Here is a 15056-nt window from a genome sequence, read left to right on the forward strand (position 1 = left end):
ATGTCTAGGGTAGAGGAATCCAAACTTGAGATTGTAAATCTCCAAGTTGAGATTGAAGAAGATGAAGATGAAGAAGTTGGATACTTGGAAGAAGATGCTTTAGCATATCCATCTCACATCACTAGTCAAATACGTCTAAAGGCGATGCATCCTTCAGAGAAGATGGACAGGGAGGTGATTTTAAGGCGAATCCGTCACCATAAAAGAATGAAGAAGATTAACAGCACAGTAGAATCGCTCTTTAACTCCTCGTTTTCTACTTTTGCCTTCAGAAACTCGAAGGACTATGATGAATTACCGCAGGGACGGATTGATGATACCTTCAATAGCCCATAGGTTTCAGTTTTTATCAGGTACGCTGAGGTTTGAGCTGAGCCCTTCCTATCCCAAATACACAAACACCACCGATTTGATCCCACAAAAGCTTCTCACCTCCCTGACCCAGATAAGAGTTGATCCCTGGCAAACCCTACTACTGTAAGGTTGCTTTAAACTAAGTTACCTTTAAGCTTCTAGTATTATGTATCTATGTAATTTGTATATATATGTACTACGTATTCAGAACAAAGGCAATGACTAGGATCAATCCTAGGTGTCAGGTCATGTTTGAAAAAAGATGATGCACTTATATTCATCCTCTTATAATTTGGTTTTATTGCTCTCTCAGTTTAAATTGTACCCCTAATTTAAGGGGTATCAATTAATTCCCCTAACCTAGGGGTATCAATTAGCCATCCATACTTCCAAATCTAACCAAAGAATACATATTTTGCAACCCACAAGCAAGAATCAATATAGTGAAAGGAGAGAGGGGGGGGGGGGGGAATCCTTATAAACATCGCTGAATAGCATTTAGAAAAATATACAAAATTACGATTACCTGTCATAAATCAGCATTCTGACTGGACTGAAACTTCTACTACTAGCTGCAAGCTAAGCTAGCAAGTAGGCTTGATGTACACATGACTTTTGTCTAGTTGAATTCATGTTTCTATGCCTTCTGATGCCCCAGAGTTTTGCTAGTGGGCTCTGGAACTCTTTTTGTCCAAGATAACCAACCAAGAATAGATATCAAACACACTTCAAATTCCAATACGAAGTTAATCACACTAAGATCTTCAGAAAAGATTCCAGATCTTTAGGGAGGTCTGATAATTTCCAGAAACCTCTTCCATGATTATATGACACTTCAAGTGTGGCTATTACAGGAAGATATGAAATGACTAGATCAGTTTTGTCAGTTTCATCTGAAAGAAAACATCCAGTATTTGACATCTTTTTTTCACCCTGATTATTTAGAGGATCCACCAACCAACGAGCCCAAAATCAGTATCACATACGCTGTAGTAGACTGCAAGGGTCACCCTTGGCACACTTTAAAGCATTTCTTATGACATCCAATAATAAAACAGAGTCTATTCCTTATTTCCTTCACGCCGGAAAGATTCAGGGTTCAGATTCCTTCCTGTGATGTCAGTATACCCAGTTGTTCTATAACAAAAATACTGCAACTGACAAATTACATATAATTGCAAAAGGAAGAAATACAAATGCGACACTATGAGCTATATGGGAAAAGTACATAAACTCACAAACTAACAATTTGTTCAGATGTGGGTTAGAAAGAAGAGGTGAAGAGGGAAGTAAGGGTTTATTTTCCATCAATAAGATGATGGGGAAGCCAAGGGAAGGTGTGAGGAGTTGATTTTCCTTCTCTCTAAAATGAACTATATTTCTTTCCAAAGTTGCAGAATTCAAGGAAAAATCTTATCTTTCCTTCCCTTCCCTTCTCTCCCATGTTTCTGTCTTCTTCCCATTCTCCCTAAAATTAAAATCCAAACACATTAAAGATAGATGGATGGATCTAATTCTAAAAGCAGGACTAGCCTAAACTAATAGCACTGACAAACAGCTTATTGTAAGGGAAAATTCTGAAGACAATTGAGCAAACTTAATTCTTACCAAGGCAGACGATAGGAAGAACTGAAAACAAAAGTAATTATGAATCACTAATGAAAAATGTTACCTGTTTCTGCCTGGCAATTTACTGAACAAGTGTCGTGCTAAATGCCTAAATCTCAACTACTGTCGCAGCAGATTCTTGTCTCCTGCAAATCCAAGGCCTACACCACAGCATTTGACAAAACGTCTCTCCTATCTCCGATCCTGTTTTTTCATTCAACAATGCTCAAGAATTGCACCAATTTTTCAGACTCAGGCCAGCTAGACTGCTTGAGTCCCCACCAGCAACATCAGCCTGATCACAATCTGGTATAAACAATGTCTATGTACTACTCCATAAATGACTACTGGGAAACGGAACTTGAATGGCATATATCATATCATAGTCTCATAGATTCATAGGTCCATGACATACACAAGAACCAGATGGAAGTGCCAGTGCAGTAGTGCACTCAGTTTGCATTTCATCTACCACTCAGTTATAGGAACACAATCCATAAGTTTACACACAACTGCTGCAATAAAATGCCCATAGAAGCTCAACTAACAAACGTCACAAAATGAACAATGTACACAATTACTAAAAGGAATTGAAGCTAAATCACAGATGTGATAATTAAGACAATTTTTATTCGCTAGCAAAGTAGCAAGTACAGAAAATACCACAAATTTTAAAAAGAATCAGGAATCTAATAAACAACAATGAATTCCCTGATTCTTAACAGAGATATTCCCTAAACTATATAAGTATTGGCACTTTTCTTATGCTGTTCATTTTTTTCTTTTTTTTTTTTTTTGTTTTTTCAATGGCAATCCAGAACCATACTCTTGCATTCGAAAAGACGGAATGGATCACATCTTAGAAGGCTTAGGGAATATATCAGGAGTGAATTTCTGGGCAGCACTAATACTACCCTTAATCTTCATTGCACCCCTCATAAAAGCAATTTGAGGGTTCATTTTCCCTGTTGCAATCTTAATGAAATCTTCATCCTTGAATGAAAATGTTGCATCTGGCTTTCCTCCTTCAAAAGCACCTGAATTTCAAAAAACCCAACAAATTTTTACATAATTTGATAAAATTAACAATCAAAATTCAAAGATTTTAGTAACCAAATAAATAACAAAGTTTGATCAGGAAACCCTAACCTTTCTTAACCTCTCCTTTCTTAAGATCAACAGTATAAATCACCTCATTAAAACCCAATTTCTGCCAATTAAGGAAACCCCACATCAATAAAACTAATCAAATTACTGCAAATTCAATAAACTTAGGCAAATCACAAGAAATTATCATAAAATCACAAAAATGAACAACAAAAAAAATGAAAATAATTAATTTACCTTGGGGGCGATGTGGAGCTGATAAACGAGGCCAATTTTCTTGGTGATCTCTTTCCCAGCATCAGTGGTGAGGTGGGTTTTCATCTGTTCCAAGAAAGCGTCGGACTTTAGCTGCTGATCAGAGTCTGCCATCTTCGTGTTCGACGAAATGCCTCAATGAAGTGCAATGCAAGATATTACCGTGAGAAAGGAAGAGCGCTAAAATTAGGGGGAAAGCGGTGGTTGTAAGCATTAACTGCCCCAAAAAAGAAGGGATAAATGCACGAACTACCAGGGGGAAGGCGATAATTGCACGCATTCCTAACTGTCCTAGGTGTATGATTAGTATCTTCCTTCTTGTCCCGTTGTCCGTGCTTTAATTCATGGCGAGTCAAGTCGAGTTCACCAGGTACGATCTGAACCGAGCCGAGCCGAACCAAGCTGAGAAAAATCGTGTTTATATTTTTAAGGATTATCTCAACATCATGTATGAGTTATGAATAGGTATATAAACAATGTTTTAGCAATAGAATTATGTCATACTTAAATAGTTATTCAAATAACATAGATACCCCCATTTAATGATCACCTATTTAGTCGTCTCTTTAAGTTTATCACGTATATGTTAGGTTGTAAGAGATCACAACTTTACTCATACAACCATTCCATTTAGCGGCTAATGAGACAATAAGTATAGAGATTATATACTTGTATTATAATAGTTTGTTCTTTTTTATTTTAGCCCCACCATCTTTCTCTCTTAGCTATTCTATTCAACCAAAAAAAAAAAACCTCAATATTGCAAGCAAAAGAGGACGGAGGGAGTAGTACAATTTGTAATACGATAATGAGACAATAAGTATAGAATAATGTGTTTAATACTTTCTCGGTTAATTTTTACTTGACATGTGACGCTTTCCAATACAAAACTTTAACGACCAATAACAAAAATTATAGAAATTATATACTTGTATTATGATAGTATTTGTTAACACGAATCTAATAACATCCCACGTGAATATGTTTTTACTTATATATAATTCACAAAAATAATCAAAAAAAAGGTGGTGAATAGTGTAAAAGTCAAAGCGGATTAAATAAAAAAGAACAAACTCAACAAAGGATGTAGACTATATAAAATCTTCCTAAATTCTTTAAATAAAGTCAAGTCTATATGAAATGATAATAGGATCCTTGAGCACAATATTGGACTTTTGGTAAACATGCATGGTGCTGTGTTGGGCCAAGCCAGATTCCCAAACTCACCTAACTTGGTACATAGAGCTCTTGGTTGAATAAAAAAAAAAATTATTCAGCTCTTTATAAACTTGGTTCTTATGAGTTGTTAAGTTTGGTTTGTGTTCAACTTTATTATAAATTGAGCTGAATATGTAAACAACCATTTACCATTCTTATGCTTTGACATAATAAATCTCCAACTAAACCATATATACCTAGCAATTATATACAACTAATTGTAAGAATTAACATAGTACTCCCTCAAAATTGTTTCCCTCTTTTCATACCTTCCAACAATTTGACCCTACCCCAAATAAAACACAGAGCAAGTGACTAAAATACCAATGAACCAAAAAATTGTGGTAGCTTAAGCATCTCAACATCTACAATGGGCTAAATCTTGCTACGATTATCAACTTTACTATCGCGCATTTAGCATAGTGACAGTAACTTGATTCACAGTGAATGATTCATCTTGTTTACTAGAAGAAGAATCTGTCTCAGTAGGGTTCCATCCCATACAAAAACCCGGTAGTCTAGGCTGAGGCAAAGATGCAGATTCACTACCCAACATTAGCACCACGGATGCCATCGTTGGCCTATCTTCTGCCCTCTCTTGCACACATAGTAGACCAACTTGTAGGCATCTTAACACTTCATGTACCGAGTATGAATCTCCCATGACCTTGTCTAGAATCTCGGTCCCTTTTCCTTCTTTCCACAGCTTCCATGACTGTCAATTTTAAGCATTTGTTTTCTCAAGGTTAGTAATATAAATAAAGCCATTAATGTGACATAGTAAGGGAAAAATATAAAGTGCTTTTACTTACATATCCAAGAAGGTGTAGTTCATGATCAGAATTATAAAATCCTCTGTTTTTAGTCCCACTAATTATCTCTAGGACTAGTACACCAAAGCTAAACACGTCTGATTTTACTGAGAAAAGCCCATCCATCGCGTATTCAGGAGCCATATAACCACTGCATAATGAAATATATAGTTGAAATAAGCTTGCAAGATGAAGGAAATTATGCAAAAGTATTGAAGAATATGGTACTAATAAGTTTATTGTTTTGGGTAACTTACTATGTTCCAACTACTCTCCTAGTGTTTCCTTCAGTTTGATCACCTCCAAAAATCCTTGCCATGCCAAAATCTGATATTTTCGGGTTCATTTCTCCATCGAGCAAAATGTTGCTTGCTTTCATATCTCTATGGACAATTCTATACCTCGAATCTTGATGAAGATACAATAGCCCCCTCGCAATCCCACATATTATGTTGAATCGCGTTTGCCAATTAAGCAATGATTTTCTTTCATCATCTACATATCATTAAGCAATAAAAATAAGAAATCGAGCTAAATGAAAAGGGATGTCACATTATTAGTGACTTAAGATTGAGGGACTTACGGAACAAAAATGCATCTAGACTTCTATTTTTGAGGTACTCGTAAATGAGCATCTTCTCATCCATCTCTACACAACAACCAAGTAATCGAACAAGGTTTCGATGCTGAAGCTTAGCGATCAATCTAACCTCGTTCTTGAACTCTTCTACCCCTTGTCCTGATTCCTTAGACAGTCTCTTAACTGCAATTTCTTGTCCATCTGGTAGCACACCCTGATTTTTACAATGCAGGTTATTTTAGACTTTTAGGTACTATTTTTTTGGCAGACAAAATACACATTTAAGCATATATAAATGTACAGATTATTGAGCTCAATTTAAGCACTTCTTCATCAACTTAATCATGGAAATTTGTAATCAGGAAATATCAATTTTGATACATAGAAATACACTTTCATAAGAGACTCAAATTAAATTTAGTAAAAATCAGTTCAAGAAAACATGGCTTTAACTACTTTTTTTTTTTTTTTTTTTTTTTTTTTTTTTTTTTTTTTTTTTTGTTGTTGTTGTTGTTGTTGTTTAGAGAGCCACAAAGGGCAGGGGTGAGAATCGATCCCAGTCTCAACATGGCTTTAATTATTTGCTGCTTAAATCTTTGTGATACCATTTTCAAGGTTACATCCATCAAATAGATGCAAGGCTAAAAAAAATGTACGTGTACCTTATATACGCGTCCAAAACCACCTTGTCCAAGTTTGGTAGCATCGTCGAAGTTGTTGGTGGCAACGGCCATGGTATATAGGTCAAATATGGGCAATTCAACATCTTCTAAATTATTAGTTTCCCCTGAGTAGTCTCTTTTGCTAGAGATGATTTGCCCACTTATGAGAATTTCTTGGCTCCTTTCAGTTGTACCTGCCCTAGAGGCTGAAAAACATAACAAAGGTTAGTTACCACGTTAGTAATTCAATTGGCTAAGCTAACTACGTGACAACTAAATTTGGACGATGGTATATACAGAGTAAGTTATCGACATGATTTGTGAGTTTACCTCTTGTCTCCCCAAGTCTTCTTCTAAACAAAGTTTGTGCTTTTTTCCGTCTCAATATGATCAATGCAATTATGCCAGCCAAAAGTACGATTGAGGCAATAGCAATGCCAATACCCATTACAATTTTCTTTGCACTATCCGAACCAATTCCAGAGCCTTGAGACCCTATTCAGTATAAACAGTACATAATTAGATAAAACTATTATAAGTATTGAATCTTATGATCTGATCAACTAAATATCAATTTAATCAACATAGAAAGGAGCATGATCTCAATCTCACAATAACAATATATACCAAGTATAAAAAAAGGTATTGCATAGTCTTTCCTAGCCTCATCAATCCATAAATCCAAAATATATTTTCGCATACTCTATATGTTGTTCAAGAAAAATCGTCACCCAGTCTTACATACTCTGCTTAGGACATAATGGTTTACGATTAGATTTCTCAATATCCTACTATTTAAATTATGTGATATGAAAAGGAAAGATATGATCGATGTTATAAGAAATTATACTAGTAATAATAGCTGTCCAATTCAAACATATACTGTATCAATGTATGCACAATTTGTTTAACAGTTTGGTCACCAATTTGTTGAACAGTACACATCACTTCATTTTTTATTTTTTTTTTTATTTTTTTTTTAATTATAACTCAAAGATGATTAGCTGGACAAATAAATCAGTTCCTATCTAAATCTTTGGCCTTGGTGTCTAAAAATAAATTAAAATAAAGATCACGCATAATTAAAAGGTGTATTAAATAATTTTATGTGGGTACATTGCCAAAGACATATCAAGAATCGTTAATTCTCTACAGAGAAGCAAAAATGTGATGCACATAATTTAAATTTAAGACTTTCAAATTAAAACATCTTTTCTATAACGTGTTTTCTTAACTAACATTAATCAATTAGCTAGTTTATATTAACACGTGTAAACTAGTTTAGTTGACAAAGATATCGCTCTGAATTTAAAATTTGTCTTAAGTAACTTTTTTTTAGGCTTTATTTATTTATATTTATTTATTTTGTAAACCTCTTTATAGATTATACATATAACAAGAAAAATAATAGCTAACTTAAAATTTACAACTTTCTTGCATTTTATTTTCTATTGTACAAATTTCATTTGACAATGAATGGTGATTTACATTAAGACGATATTGGTTTGACCACCATTGTATGAATCCATGTGATAAACACAACTTTTTATCCTTAACAAATTTCTAATGTAATTTTTGAGTTCAAATTAAACACTTTCAAGTTTCAACGGCTTTCATTTGTCAAAAATGACTTGTTATACAAGTTTTTATATTTACTACACGTTTTTAAATTATGATGGACTATATTTTCAAAGCAATGAAAGCATAACATTAGTTTTAAATTATTTTACTACTATTTTTATATAGAAAAAGGTACGGATCGATGACAAATAATATATACCGAACTAATCTTCTGATTCTTAAATACATCATACCCTTAAATTATAACCAACTAAACTATATAACATCTGCTTAGGATCCCGACGAAACTAGAAGACTAGTATGAGTAATTTACTTTAATAAGGTGGCCAAACTTTCCACGGCTTGCAAGAGCCATGCCCAATTTCATAGGAAAATGACAGTTCAACAACTTATACTTAGTGGTCTTCTTCCTACATTCCACTTTGCTAGTTGTTTCAACATTTTAATCTAATTAGTTATATTAAAAACATGGTTTAGTAATAGTCTAATCTTCTCATAATAAAACCTACCCAACCACTAATCTTACTTTAAAAATCTTATAGCAAATAAAGAATTGAAATTCACATTAGTATGAGAAGATGCTATATAATAGAGCAACTAGACCATTATTTAATCTAATTAACTAGCTAAGCTAAACCTAGTTTAGCTGACAATATGACATTAATGTTAGATTTAATTACACAAATATGCTTCCTATTTTCCGTACAATGTTTCAGGATAAGATAAGAACATGGATAAAATATACCCAACAAAATTAAAATATTCCCAACTATATATAGCATGGAGTGGATCAATTATATTTTTAATGAGATTATTCCGGTAGAAAGTTAGTAACACTACTATGGAGTATTTGTTTATACTTCTGAAGTTAAGATTCTGCTTGCATGAGACAATTTCATAATAATAGGTTATCATAAAAGTTACCGCTAGTGTATTTCATTTGTGAGAGGACGCGTAACTTTATTTTAATGTACATTGAACGATTAGATATATAAAAACTGATTGATTGAATATTTTGATCATCCTATGTCTTTGTACAGCTGAATTTCGGATAATTAGTCTCAACTCATATATGTGGAGTTTTCCTTAACAAGATATATACTTGGTATCATCTAAAGGAGGTTCTAGGAAGCTTTTTGACAATATTATTTTGGATCTAATCTAACTTTTAATGTGTTAATCCACTAATCAAACACTTAGACATAGGATGCCCCTAATAGACACCATAAAGGGGGAGTAATACTAGTGCTGACGTCCATATGATATAGATTAATGAATTAATCCACCTTTAAAGCCTAATCTTCCGGTTTTAAAAAGCTTATTCGAAACCAAATTTTACTCTCCAAACAAAGTATGAATAAGAACTACATAGTTCTACCTTTAAATTAATACACTTTTTTCATGATAACTTTTTTGTAATTTTAGTGTAAGGAGATGTTTGGTTAACCTACAGGTTTCAAATAGGTAAAACCTATATCTTGTGTCTATTTAACAAAATATTAATTTCCAAATCCAAACGTTAAACCAGGTAGATATGGGGTTCAGAATCTCAAAATGGAGGTGAGTCCGTGAGTATGACTCAATAGCTCATACTATACCCTTAAGTATCAAATAAAAGAAAATTATTCTTTTTTGAACAAAATCAAACACATGGTATTATTAAGTACAGTAATAAATTTAATTTCATGCCACAATAAACTTATTCCTAATTTCAAACTCATACCACTCTGCAAATCAAATTATTCAAACAATGGAGTCTGAACATATCTTTGTTGTGCTAATAACGTGAGACTACTTTTAACTTAGAAAAAGGTAATCTTTTTAGTGTAAAGTAAAATGATGGTAACTTGAGAATGAAGATTCTAAAGTTAATATAAAAGGGGAAGAGAACAGTTGGCCCAACTAAACCTAAACAGGTCATAAAAGAACGGCTAATTGGTCAGACAACTCAATTAACAATTTGAAAATATAGTGACCCCAAAGAAAATGGTCCAAACAAAGTAGGACTTGGGACCAAGGTCTTTTGAATTTTTAGGACACTTTTATCATCAAGTCTCTAGAAAAATTTGTGTCAATTTTTTGCCACTGATTAAGGGCATTAAAAGCCACCCTTTTTATCTTCAATTTTCTATTTATTTCTTTTTCGTAAGTAGGGTTAAATTTTGGTCGGCTTATGTTGGATCATTGGTTCAAGTAAGTTCAAAAGTATATGCTGCAACTGAGTTTTTTGGATTTTCGTTTAAGACATTGGTCCCCTCGTATTACCTTCACCTTATTCATATGAATTAATAATATCTTTAACATAAAATTTTATATTTCAATTAATATTATCATTATGGACCACAATAGGTCATGTCTAAGACTGACAAGCCATAAGGACGACAGATTAGTGATGGAACGGAGAAAGTATACCTTAATTCTTAAGTTTTTAAAAAGGTTGCTGCGAAATAATAGATTATGAATTGTTGTAGACACACACATTTTAGCATTATTACTAATCATCTTTGTCAATATATGATATTGAATTTGGCCACTTAAATTCGCCATGTAGCTAAGGTTGAGTCTTAAAAAACACTTTTTCTTGAAAAATTACTTGTGATATAATCTACTCCGTAACTCTTTTCTTATACAATTGCAATTTTTACCCTTTTTTTCCAACCATAAATATATTCACCTTATTCAACCTACTGAGATAGTGAGATGTATTAGCAAGCCCCTCTAACTTTTCCCTAAATCATTTTTTTTTAATCTCATCTACTTTTAAAATTTACATGTATCACTTACGTTTAATAAACAAACGAGCTTATTACTACGAGCACAATAATTTAATCAAGAAGTTAATTAATACGTCATTGATTGCTATGTGAATACACACAAATCCCATCTGTCAAAATTGGTGATCCTCTACCTACATTACATTACATGGGTTCCACCATTGATATTAACAATGGTAATTAAAGCTTATAATACGCCTATCTACAAATATCATGCATAACATGTTTTTTTCACCTCCCATTTCCTTTACGTCAATACTTTCCAAAACCTTGGCCCCAAAAGAAGAATAATAATACTCTAATAATTAATAATAAAAACCCTAGGGCTGACAATCTTTGATCCGACCCGATCCGAACCCAAACAGTCCGAATTCGACCCGATTGGACTTAAGTTTCGTGTTTCGTAATAATATTAAGTTTTACACTATTTTTGATAGTTTCAAAGGATAACCCGAAATCTAACCTAAACCCGACTTGCTGACCCGAATTACCACCCCTAAAAGACCTTATCTACATTCTCGACTCTTTAACTTTTGTCTTGATATTGTATTTTAAAGTTGTTAACCAAATTAATTCTCCTTCATTTAGGAAAATCATCAAATAAAAAAATGATCAAAGGTTTATTATTTTAATAATATTGTAATCCTGAATTTGATTACTCCGTAGCATCTACTCCGCAATCTAGCCATCTACATTCTACAAAGCTATATTCTGCACTTCCAGAATCCAGATATTCATCATCAAATTTGCTTAATATGCTAAATAATACTTGTAGCTTAAAGTTTGTGCTACACAATATATAGATTATGAACATTACATAATCTTGTTATACCTTCGTCTCATGTTATTTGCAACGATTTGACATTAAAAAGTGAGTAAAAAATGTTTAATTGTTACAAATAATATGAAACAAAGATATATTTTATAAAAAAAGATGTTACCTAAAGTGTATAGGATTTCATTGCTTATAATGGCCAATATGATATGATTTTATCTACATGATACAGTATTGTACAGTAATTAATACCGCCATGTAACTCGTTAAACAAGACTAACTAAATTAGCTAATTCGACAAAATAAACACATAAAAAGCAAAATTAGAATGGTTAATATACGTACCTAGATCCGAAGCGGCTAGCCGAATGTACAAATCTTGTCCACCTTGAACATAATCTCTCATATCAGTTAAATTATCGGTCCAATAAACACACCCATTGCCAACCCCTTGAACCACATTCAAATTAGCATAAGCAGTACAACTACAATTCCTCTTGCACATATCTCTACATTGATTAAGGTTTAACCCTTCATCTACAAAAGCAGTTGTACTCTCGGGTAATTTCATATTTACCAACTTCAAAAAACCATCCTTCCCACAATCCAACTCGGTCTTTCGGACGCACCCACTTGACCCGTCTCTCAAATCCCAATCTTGAGGGTTCTTTGGCTCGAACCCTTGTGGACATTGGCAATCGAAAAAGCCACTCGTGTTGCACACCGTATACGGACCACATACCCTATATGTGTCACAATCGTCCGCCCTAGCGTACCAATACCTAGTCCATTGTCTAGTATTTGGCACCCACGTAAATCTGCTAAGGTACCCGTCAAAAGTTACTAATAACCTTGATTTTACCTCACCACCCGGGGGTAACTCAAACGTATAGTAAACTTCATCCGGCCCGCGGTAAAAAGTAAAGTTAAAACCATTATTACCCGTTGCCATTTCAGGCACCCCACTAAAACGTTGCCCCACCCATGGTCCGCTCCGATAAATTATTCTATCCCCATACCTCATATAAATTTCCGGGTCACCGTGATAATCCATTTTAAAGCTATAATTACCCGTACCCGGGTCATCTGGCCCCGCCCACGAGGTTAAAAACCGGTCGAGACCCGTTTTTAGGTTCCACCCGAGTTTTTGACCCGGAATGAGAGTATCAGTCGGATGATCAAAGCTCTGCCATAGATATCCACCCGAACCCGTATCCCCTGCTTCTCGGATCACCAAATTTCCTGAATCCAACAACTGTAACACCGGATTTTTAGCCGTTGATCCATTAATCTGCCATCGAATGTGAGATTGATCATCAGAAATCACAAGATTTCCTTGATCATCAAATTTGAGGGTGCAGGAATCACTCAATGAAGGCGCATCTCTGTTTCCAACCCAAACATAAACATTATCTGAAGGAATATCTTTGTACCAAATTCCAAGATAATATTTTTTGGGATTTTGTTGTGTGAAAAACCCCAATTCAAATTTCCCAGTTGCTGAAATTAGTGTTTGGTTTGAGGAGAGAGATTGTGTTGAAGTTAAAGTATCAGTTGGTGCTGAAAAAACAGGGGAAAACCAGAGGAGCAAGATTGCTAAAATGGTGAATTTCATTCTTCAAAGAAACACCCACAATTTTCTTTGTTTTGGGTATTTTAATTAATTTTGGGAGGAGTTGGTTAATGATTTGGAAAGTTGTATTTTTTTTTTTTTTTTTGAAGAAGAGAGGTTGGATTTTGTCTGAAAATACAGAGTGTCAAATAATTCTACTGGTAGTATTATTATTTGGAGGCTGCTCTGCTTTTTTTCTGTCTTAGTCAACTTTTTGTGTTTATATTTATGATTCTATGTGTACCAGTAATTCGTTCTCACGTGGATTGTTTAAATTTTATAATAGACTCGTATTTACAAAAATTAAAAAAAAATTAAAAGACAATGCTATAGACGTGATTCGATTTTAAGTTATAAAGTCGGTTTAAAATTTTACTAGTGGATCTGATGTCTACTAATGAGGATTGTAACTAATAATAATAAGAAAGGATTTAGCCTAATGTGGGCCATTTTTTAAAAAAAATTCTCAATCAATTTAGCAATCATAAAAAGGGATTGGAGGATATTTTGATTCCTTAACAAGGACATTACTAGTTAGGATTTGGGGTCATAAATTTGATCAATGAATCGGGACGATTTCTATTTTGTTCAATCTTGAGATGATTCATGGTATATCATAATGGGTATAGATTTTATAGGATCATAATAATGAGTGGAGCAAAAATATAGATAGAAATAAATCAAAGATGATAACAGTAATTTTCAAGACATATTCACATGTAATAACAGGACAAGCGGAGAAAGCTTAAATAGACTTTTAATTCAACCATTGACTCAACTCAAACTCTGGCTCAAACTTAAGCAACAAGCTCCAATCAAGAATTTTTTTCCCAAAGGCAAATACAAGTATTTTGTTTATACTTACTACCAATTTATTGAATACAAGATAACCTAAAGATATTATGATTTTTTAAAACAAAAAATATATATATATACTTGTATATTGCTTTTCAATTGGATGATAATGTTATCGAAATTCATTTATACTAATTTTTTTCACCTTTATGAACTTACGGAATTTTATATTCAATCTTGAAATTTTTATATACATTGCACAATCTTTTCTTTTCTATTTTTCATGTCCCAAATTAGTAGGTCAATATTTTTTTTTTGGGTAATAATCCATTACTCTATACTCCGTACTATTTTGCCTCTCTCCTCTCAAAAAAAACTTATATGAACCTGGTTCACAATAATATTATTGTGGACCCGAAGTTACACATGTGCGTAACTGGTTTTGTATTGAACATAGTGACCCTAATATTAAATATAGTAACCTTAATTTTAACATAGTAACCTTAAATAAAATATGTGTTATTTTTAGTATTGTTGCAAAACCTGAAGTATGATGTTATGATCCTAATTTTAACCTACTGACCTATATTATTTATATTGACCCGTATTTTAAAATTTTCATTTAAAATTTTTTATCGCTTATGACCTTTATAAAAACAATCATTTTTATTTTAACATAATGATCATTATTTTAACATAGTGACCTTTTTTTTTTAATTAATAAAGTGATCATAGTATCTCTATTATAAGTGGTCCACAATAAATTAGTGTGAACCAGGTCTATTAAAGAGTTTAGCCTCTCCTCTACCTTTTGCTCGGCCATCTTTCATCTCCTTTACTTTAAATAAAAAATTATCTTTATATCTTTTGCTACATATCCTTTATTATTAATAAGGTAACCACATTCTAAATCTATGTGTCCA

General features: G+C 33.2%; 2 protein-coding genes across 2 annotated transcripts; both read right to left on the reverse strand.

Annotated features, from left to right (window-relative positions):
• Window positions 1–2570: 2570 nt before the first annotated feature.
• Window positions 2571–3626, reverse strand: LOC110693486 (non-specific lipid-transfer protein-like 1). The gene is made up of 3 exons (XM_021870601.1): window positions 3307–3626; window positions 3112–3172; window positions 2571–2999 (listed from the first exon to the last, which is right to left on the reverse strand). Exons 1-3 carry the CDS (start codon window positions 3436–3438, stop codon window positions 2815–2817), a joined length of 378 nt encoding a protein of 125 aa, XP_021726293.1. The 5' UTR covers window positions 3439–3626; the 3' UTR covers window positions 2571–2814.
• A 1084-nt stretch (window positions 3627–4710) lies between these two features.
• On the reverse strand, window positions 4711–13643 carry LOC110693484 (receptor-like serine/threonine-protein kinase SD1-8). The gene is made up of 7 exons (XM_021870598.1): window positions 12072–13643; window positions 6927–7091; window positions 6597–6802; window positions 5938–6148; window positions 5612–5849; window positions 5355–5505; window positions 4711–5257 (listed from the first exon to the last, which is right to left on the reverse strand). Exons 1-7 carry the CDS (start codon window positions 13339–13341, stop codon window positions 4946–4948), a joined length of 2553 nt encoding a protein of 850 aa, XP_021726290.1. The 5' UTR covers window positions 13342–13643; the 3' UTR covers window positions 4711–4945.
• Window positions 13644–15056: the final 1413 nt, after the last annotated feature.

This window comes from Chenopodium quinoa, unplaced genomic scaffold (genome assembly GCF_001683475.1).
Source record: "Chenopodium quinoa cultivar QQ74 unplaced genomic scaffold, ASM168347v1, whole genome shotgun sequence".
In the NCBI taxonomy this organism is placed as follows: Eukaryota; Viridiplantae; Streptophyta; class Magnoliopsida; order Caryophyllales; family Amaranthaceae; genus Chenopodium; species Chenopodium quinoa.

Excerpts from the sequence above, each read along its gene's own strand:
- LOC110693486 (XM_021870601.1), bottom strand. The coding sequence starts at position 3,438 with ATGGCAGACTCTGATCAGCAGCTAAAGTCCGACGCTTTCTTGGAACAG. Across the intron at positions 3,173-3,306 it reads AGCTCCACATCGCCCCCAAG|AAATTGGGTTTTAATGAGGT; the intron begins GTAAATTAATTA and ends CTTAATTGGCAG. Across the intron at positions 3,000-3,111 it reads GAAAGGAGAGGTTAAGAAAG|GTGCTTTTGAAGGAGGAAAG; the intron begins GTTAGGGTTTCC and ends TTTGAAATTCAG.
- LOC110693484 (XM_021870598.1), bottom strand. The coding sequence starts at position 13,341 with ATGAAATTCACCATTTTAGCAATCTTGCTCCTCTGGTTTTCCCCTGTT. Across the intron at positions 6,149-6,596 it reads GTTTTGGACGCGTATATAAG|GGTGTGCTACCAGATGGACA; the intron begins GTACACGTACAT and ends TGTAAAAATCAG. Across the intron at positions 5,850-5,937 it reads TCTAGATGCATTTTTGTTCC|ATGATGAAAGAAAATCATTG; the intron begins GTAAGTCCCTCA and ends AATGATATGTAG.